This window comes from Mus pahari, chromosome 23 (genome assembly GCF_900095145.1).
Source record: "Mus pahari chromosome 23, PAHARI_EIJ_v1.1, whole genome shotgun sequence".
NCBI lineage: Eukaryota > Metazoa > Chordata > Mammalia > Rodentia > Muridae > Mus > Mus pahari.
The window spans coordinates 11,440,041-11,455,085 of NC_034612.1; the positions used below are offsets into that span (position 1 = coordinate 11,440,041).

Here is a 15,045-nt window from a genome sequence, read left to right on the forward strand (position 1 = left end):
ATGATAGGCCATGAAACACCTTGTACACATGCACTTTATTTGGGGGTGAATCAAGGGCTATGTACGTGTTTGTGTGTGTGTGTGTGTGTGTGTGTTTTCACCTGAGAGAGAGAGAGAGAGAGAGAGAGAGAGAGAGAGAGAGAGAGAGAAAGAAACCTTAGTGGGAAGGGGTTCTTCTTAGGGCCACATTTCATTAGCTGAGGCCTAAGGTTCCAGGGATGCCTCATTTGCATGGAGAGGCAGTCCCGGGAGTTGAACCTATAATGTTGCCAAGGATTGTGTGACATTCCTCAGATTGGGGTCAGGCTCCCCAAATCAGATGGAGCAGGGGAAGCCCTGCTAAGGGAAAGGAGTTCTCTGCTTTGCACCAAACTCAGGAAAGCTGTCTAGACATGGTAGGTTACAGCCTTAGCAGTGAGGTGCGACACAAGAAAACAGTAAACAAATTGAAAATCACAGTAGAAAAGGATTCCTGAATGTGGAATGGTTAGGTGGGAGGGAGTAGGTGGGAGGGGGTGGTTCTGAACAGTCTGAGAGGTGAAGTGAGATGAGGCTGAGCTGCGTGGGGATGCGGATCTCACCTGACATTAACAGATGAAGGAAGCCGGAATGGGACACTGACGATGGTCATGTGACTTTCACCTAGATTTTCTACCTTGCCTCACTCCTCTACACTGTCAGCTACATCTGGTGTCTGTATACGGAGCTGAGGAGGAAGCACGGCCAGAGTGAGCGGAGCGTGGTTACCCAGGTAAAGCATCTGCGGTGCCTGCAGCTAAGAGGAGCTGCTCCCAGGTGCTCACTGAGCGAGCATGGGGTGAGTGTGGAAGCTGATGACATGCGCTACCACACCTGACTCCCACCAAAGGTTCCGGTGTAGGTGCACTGTTGACGCTACTGCCATTCCTGCTGAGCTAGAGTCAGTGAGGGGAATCTTTGGCTCTGTGTCAGCCACCGGTCTTCCAGGTCAGGAGGAAGACTCAGGGCAGGTGCTGTATCTGCTGACCCAGGTGTCAGGGTGACAGATGTTAAAGGAGCGTATTCTGCTCTGCTGTGCGTTTTCAGTATGAGTGACAGCTGTTGCTTCACAGAAAGGCAGGGGGATGCTTCTGTGGTAGTCAGAAGCCAGGAAGCAGCCAGAGAGCAATCGTCACTGTCCCATATTACAGGAAAAGAGAGAAGACCAAGCCCCCAGTATGTTCTTTAGTGTGTGTGTGTGTGTGTGTGTGTGTGTGTTTCACACAGCACGCAGTCTGTATGTTCTAAGTGTGGTGATCCACATCTTGGTAAACTTGTTGAGTTGTACAGTCATCATACCCACTTCAGGATATGTCTTCCCCAGTGAAATCTCTCATGATTTTTACCATTAAGTCCTCTGCATCCTCTGCTCTAGGCAGTCAAATGAATGTCCCTTCCTACAGACCTGCTTCTGGGTACTTCATGTGACAGTAATACTGTGGGGGTGCCCATGTGCGTGCAAGTGTGTGTTGGTTTTCATTTAGCATGGTGCTAAATGGGAGAGAGAGAGTGGAGGACCAGAGGGGGGCCCAGAGAACAAAGAGCAGCACAGTGCTTTTAAAGATCATATATTTTAAATGTATAAATAATTCATTCTTTTTACTTCTTTATATTCATTATATAGTAAATTGAGTTTCTTACATTTCTTACCAAGTTTTTTTTTTTTTTTTTTTGAGACAGCATCTCAAGTAGGTATGGCTGGCTTCAAATGGGCTGCAGCTGGTTTTCAGCTTGTGACCCTTCTGGCTGCACCTCCCAGGTGCTGGGGTTCATATGTGGTTCCCAAACTAGGCAGCAGCTTATCTCTGATGCTTTGAGAGGATCACTGGTGACACGTGACATATTTGTCACTTCTCAGTTTTTATTTTTACATTTTATCTTCACATTTTTGTTGTTGTTGTTTTTGGTTTTTTGAGACAAGGTTTCTCTGTGTAGCCCTGGCTGTCCTGGAACTCACTCTGTAGACCAGGCTGGCCTCGAACTCAGAAATGCACCTGCCTCTGCCTCCCAAGTGCTGGGACTAAAGGCTTGCGCCACCACGCCCGGATTATCTTTGCATTTTTAAATCTTTCGTTTGTTTTGTTTTTGGAGACAGAGTCTCTCTGCGTAGCTCTGCCTTCCCTGGCACTCACTATGTACGGTGAGTTGGGCCTCAAACTCAAACTCACAGAGACCTGATTGCCTCTGCCTCCTGAGTGTTGGGGTTAAAGGTGTGTGCCACCACATTTAATTTAATATTTTTGTTGTTGTTTTGTTTTTGATACAGGGTTCCATGTAGCCCAGGCTGATCCCAAATTCACTAGATAGTCAAGGAACTTTTTTTTTTTTTAATATTTATTTATTTATTTTATGTATATGAGTACACAGCAGCTGAACAGATGGTTGTGAGCCTTCATGTTGGGAATTGAGTTTTTAGGACGTCTGTTCACTCTGTTCAGCCCCGCTTGCTCCAGACACACCAGAAGAGGGCGTCAGATCTCATTATGGTGGTTGTGAGCCACCATGTGGTTGCTGGGATTTGAACTCAGGACCTTCGGAAGAGCAGTCAGTGCTCTTATCGGCTGAGCCATCTCTCCAGCTAGGAACTTCTTTTCTTGCCTCTACTTCCTGAGTACTAGGACTGTAGGTGTATACTACTAAACCCCCGTTTATGTGAGGCTGCAATGGCCCCAGAGCTTCTAGAATGCCAGGCAACCACCTTACCAACAAAACATGGGCCCCACCTAACCCTAGACGCCTCACTAAGTATTCTACTCTCATAGCTGCAAAATGCATTATTTTATGGTTTTTTTTTAAGAGTAAGCTTTTGTTAAGAGCATGATATAAACAATCTAGAAAGCTGCTTTGCCCTGTCCCTAGAACCTGCATATCACTTCTCCAACATAGGAAAGTGTCCCAGCGAACATGTGAAACAGCTTGGTAAATATTTGCTGTGTGAGTAAGTGGGAGGATGTGTGGTTGAAGAGCGTTAGTGTTAGTGGTAAGCTCAGAGTCATCAGTAATGCATCCGTGTTGTGTTAAGAGTGGAAGGGAACAACACAGTTCCCTTTGCAGTCATTTAAATGGGGGGGCGGTGTGTGTCCAGATCCAAAATCTCTACTGCATTCTCCCTATGTCTTCTGTCCTCAGTCTGTCTGTCTGTCATGAGTCTGAATCTGTCCCTGTGTCCATCTGTCCCGCACATAGGGCTTTGCTCTGTTTCTGTTGAACAGCACATAAAGCATCATGGGGAGAGAAACAGGTACTTTACAGAATCTTTAACAGAGCTTTACAAGAGATGAAGTCGCTATCTTCAGGTGACCAGATAACAAACATGATTGTATGTTAACTAGCTCCCAATGCGGTGAACACTAGCTCTAGCAGGGCGCAGGCGCTCTCAACCTCGGCTTGTTCTGCTTTCTGCAACCACTGCACATGCGTTGTTCTGGGCCACTCATCTGCTCTACAGCCTTGGGGACATCGTCCCTTATAGGGTGCTTGTATGAAAGACTTTTGCTACGTAGCCCATGCTGGCTCACAGCTCACTATGTGGGCAAGGCAATCAGGCCTCCCTCACATTTTTATCTTAAAGCTAAGTATTAATCTGTGTAATCCCTGGGGTGGTGCAGCCTTCCAGCACCAAGATGCTGTGCTCTGTGGAAATGTCGTCTAACGGACTGAAGAAAGTCATATAAACGTGTGCACTGTCAAGGAGGGGTAGGAAGAGAGAATGCTCGCGCTCTCTCTCTCTCTCTCTCTCTCTCTCTCTCTCTCTCTCTCTCTCTCTCTCTCTCTCTCTCTCCTTCCCCCCTCACCCTGGTCCCCCCTTCTCTCTCAAAGGGCAAGTGAAAAATCACTGAACTTTTAACATGAAAAGTGCCCGTAAGCGGCATCTTCAACAGAGTATTAAAGTCTACAAAGCTAGTCAATGACATTTCTTAGAATAACAAAAACAATTTTTGAGGCAGGTTTTTACCAAGTACCAATTGCTGGCCTGGAACTCTCTGTGTATACTAGGCTGGCCTTGAAGTCACAGAGATCTGCTGCCTCTGCCCTACAGGATTGTGACACCACGACTGGTGACAAGCAGTTTTTCTATCAGCAGCTACCACAAGTGACCACTGAGCACTTCTAATGTGGCTGGCTGTACAGTGAAGGAATTGAATGGTGGACCTCAGGCTTTGAGGCAGAATTTCTCTCCAGAGCCCTGGCTGGGGCAGGATTAGAACTTGCTCTGAAGTTTAAAGTGGCCTCCAACTTGCAGCAATCCCACTGCCTCTGCCTTTCCCATTCTGGACTTGGAGGCATATGCCATCGTGCCTGGCAGGACTTGACCTATTCAGTGTTAGTTTTTGTGTATATCGCTATGTGTAGGTGGTGGTTGCCTATACAACCCACAACTCCACTCCACCGCCATTTTCCTCTGCTCACTCTAGTGTTCCACAGGCACAGGCATTCTGTAACTTAAGCTTGCATGGGCTCTGCAGTTAGGAAGGACCTGTGGCTGCCTACACCTTGACATGCTTGTCTGTGTAACACTGGAGTCCTTGAAATGAAAGGGCTGGAAGAACTGGGCGTCTGCTTCCTTCCCTTCCTTCACTCAGAGCCACGGGGCTCAGCTGGTCATAAGGCCAGGAACATTTCCATTGTAATACTGAGTTCTTAGCAGTCATGCTGCTGTAAGTTGTTGAGTGTCTGATACAAGTGGGAAGTATTCGTTTGTCTGCCTGTTTGGGAGTGCTATGGATTTGAATCCAAGACTTTTCTATAACAAGTACATATCCCACTACACTATGTAACCCAACAAATTGTGCCCGTGTGTGTGGTGTGCGTGCAGTGCATGTGCCTGTGCTTCAGTGTAGTACTCAGGGGTCAGCACCTGCCCTTCCCTCAGCTGCTTGCCACCTTTTTGCTTGTTGGTTTTTTGAGACATTGTTTCTCACTGAACCTGGATCTTGCCCTCTGTGCTAGTTTGGTTAGCCCCGTGCAGCCTCCAGGATCTGCCTGCCTTCCCCTGCCCTCTCCACAGGGCTTCTGGTGCCTGGTGTCGTGCCCAGTGCTAGGGCTCTGAACCCAGGTTCCTGTGCTTGCTCAACTAGGGCTTTATCTATGGAGCTGACTCCTAGGTTCTGCAGACTTTAAATGTTCTGATCTCTAGGATGCACTGATTTCTATCCAAGGGCCCCTTCCACTTCGTCATGCCAACATTGGCCTGCTGACTTATGCATAGCTTCATTCTTCTATACCTTTCTGGGTGTAAAAGAAAAAAGCAACCCTCTGATTTCATGCATTCTTTATTCCTTAGAGAATCTGATTCAGCACTCAGACCCTTAGTTAATTACTCCCCGTATGCGTCTATGTGGATTCTGTTGGTGGTGGGTGGTTGTGTGTTTTTAGCATAGCAATGTAGATAAACACTGTCATCTCCAGTACCTGGGGAACAGATTCTATAAAGACAGTGTTACAGAGGCAGCAAGGCTGCTAGAGATGTGTGTCTGCACTGGTGAGTGGCGATCTGCCATCGCGGTAAAGACTTTGGCCCTCGTCCTAACATTTTTCAATCTGCTCTTTTCGCAGGTGACAGATTACATTTGCCAAGGTGGTCACATATTGTTCCTTTTGTCAAGGTAAGGTTGTTGTTTTTCCTAGCAAGAGAACAAATGGCCTGTCACTCTTTATTGCCACTGTCACTCTTGTGTCTTTACAGAGCACTGCATGATAGGAAGCAACAAACATGAGCGAGAAGTCCTTTCTCCCTTCCCTGGTTGGATATTAGCTCCAACCCTGTAACACCAGTCCTGTGCAGCTTTGAACAAACCTCTCCTTTGCATTTCTCTGTGTGTGCAGGTGTTTGTGCATGTGGGTGCACACTTGTATGCATGCCTGCATACAAGCATATGATGGCAAAGCTTGGTGTCAGCTCTTTCCTTCCTCGATCTCTAGCTTATACATTGAGGCAGTCTCTCACCGAACCCAGAGCTCAGCATACCTGCTAGCCGGACCAGGTGCCGTGTGCTGGGGAGTCACATCTGTCTCCAGTGCCAGGATAACAGGCAGGCCTCACAATCTACCAGCTTTTTAAGTGGGTTCTGGGTAAACCAATGTACTTCACTGTACCCTACCACAGTCCCCAAGTTTATGTGGCAAACACTTTACCCTGTGAACCCAAATCTTAAGCTATGACCCTGTATGGGAATCCTATTCCAGAAAGAATCTAGATTTCACACAAAGTAGTGGTCACATCAGTTCTAGACTTTAGAACTTTTGCCCCAAATCCCTTCTAGGGCAATGGCTGTATGTAAGTGGATACACAGCTGTCTGCTTAACGCATAGGCACACGGAGAGGTAAGGAAGGGAGTAACCTGCCACTGCAGTGTGAAGGAGGCCATGCACACTTGTTTCAGAGTTCTCTTTCACTTAGTATTTCACAAGTAAATTTTGTTTTGTTTTGCTTTTTTGAGACAAAGGCTTGCTATATGTATGTAGTTCAGGCTGACCTCAAATACAAGATCCTCCTGTCTCAGCTTCCTTCATGCTAAGATTACAGGTTTTCTTTCTTCCTCCTTAGATTTTGTGTGTGTTTGCATGTGTCCATCATGTGCGTGGAAGGCACAGGCGTTGGGTGTCTTCCTCTGCCGACCTGCGCCTTGTTTTTTTGAGACAGTACCTCTCACTGAAGCTGCAGTGTAGTAGTTCTGTGAGTTCTGAGGACCCCTCAGCCCAGCCCCAGGGGCACCGATGCACAACTGTGCCCTGCCTTTTTCTGGGAGTCAGACCTGGTGTTCGTGCCTGCATAGCTAGCAACCCTTACCGAGTGTGCCAGCTCCACAGCCCACCTTGAGGTTCTTTAGATTTTTATCTGACTGATTCCAAAGAGTCTCAAGAACGTCTACATAAAATCAGTATTCCACCTCAGTTCTCCAGGGAATAGAAAACGAGGATGGCTATGGTCTCAGGGTTTTTCTTCACCTATGTTGGGGGCTGGTGAACTAATATGGTTGGGGGAAGGGCATGAACATTTCTGGGTTATTGCACAGTAAATGATCTTCTTCCAGCCTGATACCTCTGCTGCTGATGACGCCTGTGTTCTTTCTGGGCAACGTCAATGAATGTTTCCACAACTTCAGCCAGAGCCACAGGTAAGGAAGGACCGTTTGTTCTCCTCTATCACAGAATAAAGGGGGTGGGCTCTACACATTCTAGAGTTGGTTTTACTTGTGGAGCTAGGTCAGCTGGTAGAGTGATTGCTTGGCTTATACAAAGCCTTGGGTTGGATCCCAGCGCTGCAAAAAAAATGTGTGTGGTGGTACACACCTTTAACCTCAGCATATAGGAGATAGAGACAGAAGATCAGAAGTTCAAGGTCATCCTGAACTATTTAGTTTGAAGCAAATCTGGGCTACATCAGACCTTGTCTCCAAAAAAAAAAAAAAAAAAAATACTAGGTTTTTTGTTTGTTTGTTTGTTTGTTCATTTGTTTTCTTGACAGGGTTTCTCTGTGCAGCCCTAACTAGAACTCACTCAGTCTGGCCTCAAATTAGAGATCCACCTGCCTTGCCTCCCAAGTGCACCTCCACATCACCTATCTAAAACTGCTTGTTTTGAAAATGGGTTATAGTCATAACGAGATGCAGTCAGGCTGAAAAGACACAAGGAAACATACAATATAACATGACTTCAAGATAGTTCATGTGTGGGAAGGAACAAGATGCTATAGTTGCAGGTGTTGGGGTCTGGGAATCACCACACAAACCACGTGAACTCCGATCTCAGTTAGGCAAGAAGAGTTTATTGAACACACCATTATACTGGACGTCCAGGACCACAGTGAGGAAAAACCTAAGTGTAGCCCTAGTCTGTCCTCAGGGCAGGCTTTTTATAGGAAAAATCCAGATTCAAACATTTGAAGGCAAGCAATGAGGTGGTCTAACAGTTTTGGCTAATGAGACAAAGCATCATCAGCTAATCTTCAAGCTGATTGGTCCTCAGTGACGTAAGACGGGCGGGGGGGGGCGGCTGGAGAGATGGCTCAGTGGGTAAGGTCCTGAGTTCAAATCCCAGCAACCACATGGGGGCTCACAACCATCTGTAATGAGATCTGATGCCCTCTTCTGGCCTGCAGGCATACATGCAGGCATATATGCCGTAAACATAATAAATAAATAAATAAATAGATAGATAGATAGATAGATAAATAAATAAAAGGGTGGTCTGCAGGTGGTGAACATTGGGATAACAGAGTACAAGTGACCCAGCCATAACTTTTTGGCTTATTAATAGCATTCTTTAATGTCAGCTATGGATAATTCTGGGAAGTGGAGTCTGAGAACCTGAACCTAATTTCTCTCTATGAGCAAAATGGAGACTGAATACAAAACAGCTGCAGTGATGTTAAAGGGGCAGGCCTCAACCACAGGCAAGAGCCAGGAACATGAGAGGCATAGTCACTCGCTGTGCTGGAGGAGGGTGCCTCAGTTAGGTGCCTAACTTCCGTAAGTTAGGGCTGCAGGCAAGAGCCCTTAGGACATTTTCTTCATTAGTGATTGCGGCATCATTCAGTGGTGGAGCAAGATGTGGAAGTGTCAGCCACATATACCCTGCCCTCCTCGGATGGTTTATGGCTGTGGTGTTTCATCCATGCAGTCACTCATGTGCTTTGTCCTGTCTGCTGGTTCTCTTCCCAGGTGTATCCTAATGCACTCACCACCATCAGCCACAGTTGAGCCCCTGCCTTCCACCACCATGTCTGTCTGCAGCACGCTCTATTTTTATGGTGTCACCGTTTTCCTGGCCAGCTTTTTCTTCAGCTTCCTCGCCATTATGGTAATGTACCATCCTTTCCGTGGTTGGGGAAAAGCAAGGGCTGGGAGAGACAGGCAGTATTCCAAGGCTGGAGTGTGCAAAAGACATTGCCTATGGTTCCAGTACTAAGGAAGGGGCTGTAAGATTGTAGCTCAGTTGGTAGAACACTTCCCCAGAGTGCCTGAGAGCATGGGAGGTTGAGGCAGGGGATCAGAAATTCAAGCTCATCTTCAGCTACATATAGCCAGTTGGACTGTATATGAGATCCTTTACATAAAATGGGAGTGACAGAAGAATGTTGATATTAAGTTCAAAGCAGTGTTTCATGCTGAAGAGATGGCTCAGCAGGTAAGAGCACCGACTGCTCTTCTGAAGGTCCTGTGTTCAATTCCCAGCAACCACATGGTGGCTCACAACCATCCATAATGAGATCTGACACTCTCTTCTGGGGTGTCTGAAGACAGCTACAGTGTACTCATAGACATAAAAAAAATCTTTTAAAAAAAGCAGTGTTCATCATAACATACTCGTTAAAAGTTCAAAGCAATAGTTTTATGTGGCCCTGCCTTATCATCGTGCACACCTGTGACTTTACCCTTGGACCTGAATGTTTTTCTTTGAACACAAAATCGTCCCGAGTCTGTCCTGAGTGTGATTCTGAAAGCTCATTGTGTCCCTTGTTCTGCAGCCTTTACTTACTGTCCTTCGGGGTGGGCACATTCTCTTCCTGACTCTGACTTTATTCCATCTTCCTCGCAACTAAGACCATCTCTAAAACCTTTCTTCCTAAAATTATTTGAACCAAATTAGGAATTCTATAGAATTATTATCTATTTATCTACATAGCATCATTACAAGATAATACATCTTCATAGGTCTGCAGCGATCTCCTCAAAAGGGTGGACTAATGCCTAGTGATAGTTATATATTTAATAATAATAGGAAAAGCATATTAATAGTAGGAATCTTTCCTAAAATAGATTTTTCCTGGGCATTGCCTACCAGAACCGTCATAGATTTTAATCCAAGGCAGACCCATCTCAGGAAGTTTGCCTGCTAGTTTTTAGCTTCTCCTATGATGGCTTCTGACATGGGGACAGTGCAAACCTATGTAAGGAGCTTGACTCAATCACTTACTTTGCAACTCATGATTAAGTGGATGTTGGGTTATATTTGGAACTGACTGAGAAGAGAGATGAGTCTGCTCAGGCTAGGCACTCTGACAGTTCTAGGCTTATGTCTAAAACAATCAACTGTCTCAAGTTAAAACTGCCCTGGAGCGGGTCATGATGCAATCCAAACTCGAGAGGTGAAGCAGAAGGGTAGCTGGGGGTGTGGGGTGCTGAGGGGGTAGGAGGATGGGGGATGCTAAACAGTGACTCAACACGATAGCCAGTCAGCTCTTGTGGGAAACACCTGCACTCGGACCAGGAATTCAAAACTATGCCCTATGCCCGATCATAGAGCAAATGTGAGGCCAGCCTGGGCTACAGGACACCCTACCTCTGAAGACCAAAACAAACAAAAACTAGAATTGAAGTTCTGAATGTTCCTTAAAGCCTGTGGGACCTGAGGTGTCAGTACAACTATTCAGATTTGGTAAGATTTTTTACCAAGATTATTGTCTGTCTGTGTCCCAGAAAATAAGCATGTTGTGCTTCTGAAATGTTCCCCTGGTTCTACAGCTAGCTCACCCTTAGATCACTGGAAAGTGGGGAAAAACATTACATTTCTTGTAAGGATGAGAAGAGGTTTTCTAAAACTCCTTTTTGCTCTGAGTTGAGAACTTAAGCTCAGTCTCTGCACTAATGGACCTCGGGGCACTAAGCATAAATCAGGGTGCTAGGAGAGTCGCTAGGAAAACATCTGAAGAGATGGGGTAGTTAGAACTCACCCTTAAGTTCCTGGGTAGGAATGTAGCTCATTAGCAGAATGTGTGCCAACCACTTGCAAGTCCCACCTCCCCAAGAAAACTACCTCCTTCCTGTGTCTATTGAGATTTGTCTGAGGGCTGGGAAAGCTGGGGTTGATGATACTCACTTACTGAACATGAAAACCAGAAGTCTGCTGCGTATCTGTTCCTCTCAGTGGAGCTCTGGGTCTGGGCAATTCTCCAAAGCTTGCTCGTATGGTGAGGGTAGGAGAATGGGTTTTCCCCGACATGGCTCCTTATAGAGTGAGCTCTCTAAAACACCACGCCACAGGTCAACTTCCCGGTCACACTCCTGTTTAGGTCTTACTCGTCCATGCCCAGATGTTATATAAGAAGTTTGTGAAGTCGACGGGCCTTCTGGAGAGTGAGCAGTGGGCAGTGGTTCACACTGTGGGCCAGCGAGTGCGCTTCTTCCCAGTGGCCTTTGTGTGCTGCTGGGGTCCAGGTCAGTGCCTTAGTCAAAAGTTGGAGGTGAAGATGACGACTGTGGGGTTGGTCAAACAAAATCCTGCCTGCGCATTCCTGTCCAGCTTGCACATTGTATTTAGTTACTTGCTTTTTGTTTTGTTTTTGTTTTTTGAAACAAGGTCTCATAGATAGACTAGAGTGGCCTCAGGTTCACAGAGAGCCACCTGGGTTGGCCTCTGCCTATGCCTCAAGTCCTGGGATTGAAGACATGCACCACTACACCCAGCATTAATCTGCAAATGTTAATCAGTAAGGCCAGGGCCTCAGAGGCTTATATAATCGATTATATAATTGATTAGCACTGACTTTCAGCATCCTACAGCTCCTACCCAGGAAATGCTCAGGCACACGCACTGAGGGCTGACAGCATCTCACACACTGTGTTTGCAGCTGTCACCCTGCTGATCATGAAGCTGACGGAGCCTCAGGAGACCTCCCTGCACATGGCCCTCTCAGTGCTCCAGGTAATGCCTTCCAACACCACAGTCTGTGTCTGCACCGCTGGGCCCTGTTCTCCTACCCTACCATCTTAGAACACACAGTTTTCCTTCACTGTTCAGCTTTGTGCATTGCAAAAAGAACATGTGATTTTTATGCTTGCTTTTAAGGAATATAAAAACCTTCTCAAAGGCAAGCTAGTACAAGTACTTCTAGGTTTAGTGTGCAGCACGTGTATCTCTGGGCAACTTTGTTTTGATATGTTGAAGCCATGGCACGTCCAGAGTAAAGGAGATGGCGCAGACTGTTCCTAGTGAGCAGTGGGCAGTAAAGGGATGCTGGTCCTCTATCCTCCATTATCAGAGGAAAACTTGTGTACTGTGCTGATTTGGAATGGTGTTCTCTGAAAAATGGATCCGTAGTTGAAGCTATTGTACTGCCATCATGTATGCAGCAAGCAATCTAACTAGCCGCGAGCTGTCTACAGCAAGGCGTAACACGAAGTCTGGATGGGCTTAGGTATCTATCGTTTAGTAGCTCAAAGGAGAATGTTGCACATGGGACTGGGACTTCCCCCCTCCCCCCCCCTCCCCCCCCCCCCCCCCNCNCTCTCTCTCTCTCTCTCTCTCTCTCTCTCTCTCTCTCTCACACACACACACACACACACACACACACACACACACTAGATGTGTAACTATGCTTTATAAATAAGGGCTAAGGGACCTACCTGTTCCTGGACTTAACACGACTGAAGGTTGGGCTCCCACTCTCCATCTCCTCTAGGCTCTCACAGCAGCATCCCAGGGGCTGCTCAACTGTGGCATTTATGGCTGGACACAGTGCAAGTTCCAGCAGATAAAGCATGAGCCTCGCCGTGACGCAGACACTCAGACCCCACTGCTGTGCTCACAGAAGAGAAATTATAGCAGAAGCCCAAACCTGCTGGAGTCTCCTCTTGCCCTTGCTTCCAGCTCCTCCACCGTCCTTTGAGACCCTAGAGCGGGAATGTCAGGGAGTGAAGGTTTCACATGAGTGGACTCTTCTCTGGTCATACCCCAGACTGAAGAGCTGAAAGGAAATGTAGGCCTGTGGTCAGTAGCAATGCTGGGTGAATTCAGAGGCAACTCTCCAGCTGCTCCTTCAGGGAGATACAGCCGCTTTCCAACTAAGAGACTCAGTACTTTGACAAGTACTAGATTTATTTACATCTCTTGAAGGAAAAATAAATTTCAGGTTCATATGTATGTGTGTCACTTGCAAACTCTGTGCTCCACGCTGGCAAGAGAGATCAGAAACCATGCAGCGACTTGTAGTTGTGTGGCTACACCTATTGCAGTAAGTGCGCATGGAAGCCCGAGACTGCCCACACAGCCAGGTCTTGTCACACACCTCATTCTTACTGGTTTAGTGTTTTTCAACCCGTTTAAGAGAACAGTTTTTATATACGTTTTTTGTTTTGTTTTGTTTTGTTTTTGTAAAACTTTATTGAATACAGAAGTAAGCTTCCATCTGAAGTATTTATGCTGGGCAAAGCTTTCTCAGTGGTCATTACAGCCATGGTGGCAGAATCATGTGCCCTGTCCAGGGTCACAGTTGCTGTAGAAACCACAGAAGTGCCATAGTTACAGCCAAAATTCCCAGACAGACAGGAGCAATAGTCACCACAGCTCACCCAGCCCCAGGGTCCTCCGTGTCCCCAACAGCATTACTCCCTGAGCCTTTCCAGGCCCAAGGGCTCACTTGCTTTCTCCATAGCATCAACTGTCAGCCCAGCATATAGACAGCTTCCTAAGGTAGGTTGGTTTGTTTGTTTAAAGATTTATTTATTTCATGTATATGAGTGCTCTGTGGCTCTCTTCAGACACACCAGAAGAGGGCATTACAGATCCCATTACAGATGGTTGTGAGCCATCATGTGATTGTTAGAAATTGAACTCAGGACCTCTGGAAGAGCAGTCAGTGCTCTTAACCACTGAGCCGTCTCTCCAGCCCTGCTTTATAAGGTTTCTATTGCAGACACATTGATAGAAATGTATTTCTGGGCAGTGCTGAGATCAGAGGGTCTCCAGAATTTGGGTCAGAGAAACAGGTTTATGTAGTGAACAGAAGTAACCTAAACTGAGGTTCCTGAGCACACACCCATCAGTCATTGTCTTACAGGTCAAGAATTCTGCCAGATGGAGGGGTGGAGAAGGTCCCAGCAAATACATAGAGCTGAACCAGAAGAAATCCCTGTGCTTTGGCTTGTGGTCTCATTGGCATCCAGTCTGTAATAGCTAAGACCAAAGCAAGAGTCATATCTATGTATAAGAATGTAGTTTAAATGACTATGGAGATACTAATATCCCATGGGATACTAGTAATAATGAATAATATAAGAATCATTGAGATGGGGCTGGAGAGATGGCTCAGTGGTTAAGAGCACTGACTGCTCTGTCAGAGGTTCTGAGTTCAAGTCCCAGCAACCACATGGTGGCTCACAACCATCTGTAATGGGATCTGACGCCCTCTTCTGGTGTGTCTGAAGACAGTTACAGTGCACTCATATAAATAAGAAATAAATAAATCTTTTTTTAAAAAAGAGTCATTGAGATGTAAGACTTAGTGAGTTGCCTACTTTAGAAAAAAATAATTGACTTATTTATAAAAGGTGGCCCTGAATATAGATGGTACACATATGAACATCGAAGGTGGTGGGAAAGTATGGAAATAGGCTCCAGGACAAAGGTTTAGAGATCTGTAGTCAATACAGACAGGAAGACATCATTCGTTAAAGGGAGGAGCATGCAGAATTGGAGGAGCACTGGGGGTGGGAGCCAGTGTTGTTACAAGCGTACACTGAGCACAGGGTTAGTAGAGTGTGCTCATCAATGATTAGATGATCCATAGGCCATGCTCCTCCAGGTAGGGTTGCCTCCAGCATCCTTAAACTCCATTCTTAGGCCTGAACCCTCATCCCGACTTTTGTGATGCTAAAGTTCTTTTTATTTGACAGTGGTAAACATCATAGCAAACTCAAGTATGGACATTTCCTTATCCACATTGAGAGAGTTCAGCTATGAGTCAAGTGTGTAGATCTTGTCCTCACCATTTGAGGAAAGTGAAGTGTTTGAGATTTGCCTTTGTATGATAAGAAGTTCCAAAAAACTATTTTCACACATGTAAAGACAAGTTTTATCTGTGGCTCTGACTAAACAAATGAGTAAGACTTTGAAATGTCTGTAATTACAGTTCATTATGTCCACAAGGTTCCCAGACCCAGAATCTACCACACTGGGTGGGAGGGGCAAGGCCAGAGCATTGGAGTGCTTTCTCCTGGGCAATGGGAAAGTTTTCTGTGGTGACACACTAGATGATGCAGGGTGTGTGCTTATGGAATAGGGCAGTGGAAGACAGACAGACAGACA

At 46.1% G+C, this 15,045-nt stretch overlaps 1 protein-coding gene and 1 pseudogene across 4 annotated transcripts in view; one reads left to right on the forward strand and one right to left on the reverse strand.

Moving 5' to 3' along the window:
- The window catches only part of LOC110313108, a 9,573-nt pseudogene extending 8,942 nt beyond the window's left edge, over positions 1 to 631 (reverse strand). Inside the window, exon 1 of the transcript XR_002380086.1 lies at positions 582 to 631. The product of XR_002380086.1 is annotated as a mitogen-activated protein kinase 3-like (transcript). The remainder of the gene's footprint in view (positions 1 to 581) is intronic.
- The window catches only part of Tmem116 (transmembrane protein 116), a 39,870-nt gene extending 26,454 nt beyond the window's left edge, over positions 1 to 13,416 (forward strand). For 2 of the 3 annotated variants that reach the window (XM_029533816.1, XM_021187219.2), the window contains 7 exons: positions 647 to 751; positions 5,575 to 5,624; positions 7,053 to 7,136; positions 8,682 to 8,820; positions 11,033 to 11,177; positions 11,591 to 11,664; positions 12,422 to 13,416. In XM_029533816.1, the coding sequence (XP_029389676.1) occupies positions 7,072 to 7,136; positions 8,682 to 8,820; positions 11,033 to 11,177; positions 11,591 to 11,664; positions 12,422 to 12,628 (630 nt within the window). In that variant the 5' untranslated portion in view covers positions 647 to 751; positions 5,575 to 5,624; positions 7,053 to 7,071 and the 3' untranslated portion in view covers positions 12,629 to 13,416. The remainder of the gene's footprint in view (positions 1 to 646; positions 752 to 5,574; positions 5,625 to 7,052; positions 7,137 to 8,681; positions 8,821 to 11,032; positions 11,178 to 11,590; positions 11,665 to 12,421) is intronic. The other variant, XM_021187220.2, reaches the window with a different exon arrangement.
- The last annotated feature ends 1,629 nt before the right edge of the window (positions 13,417 to 15,045 follow it).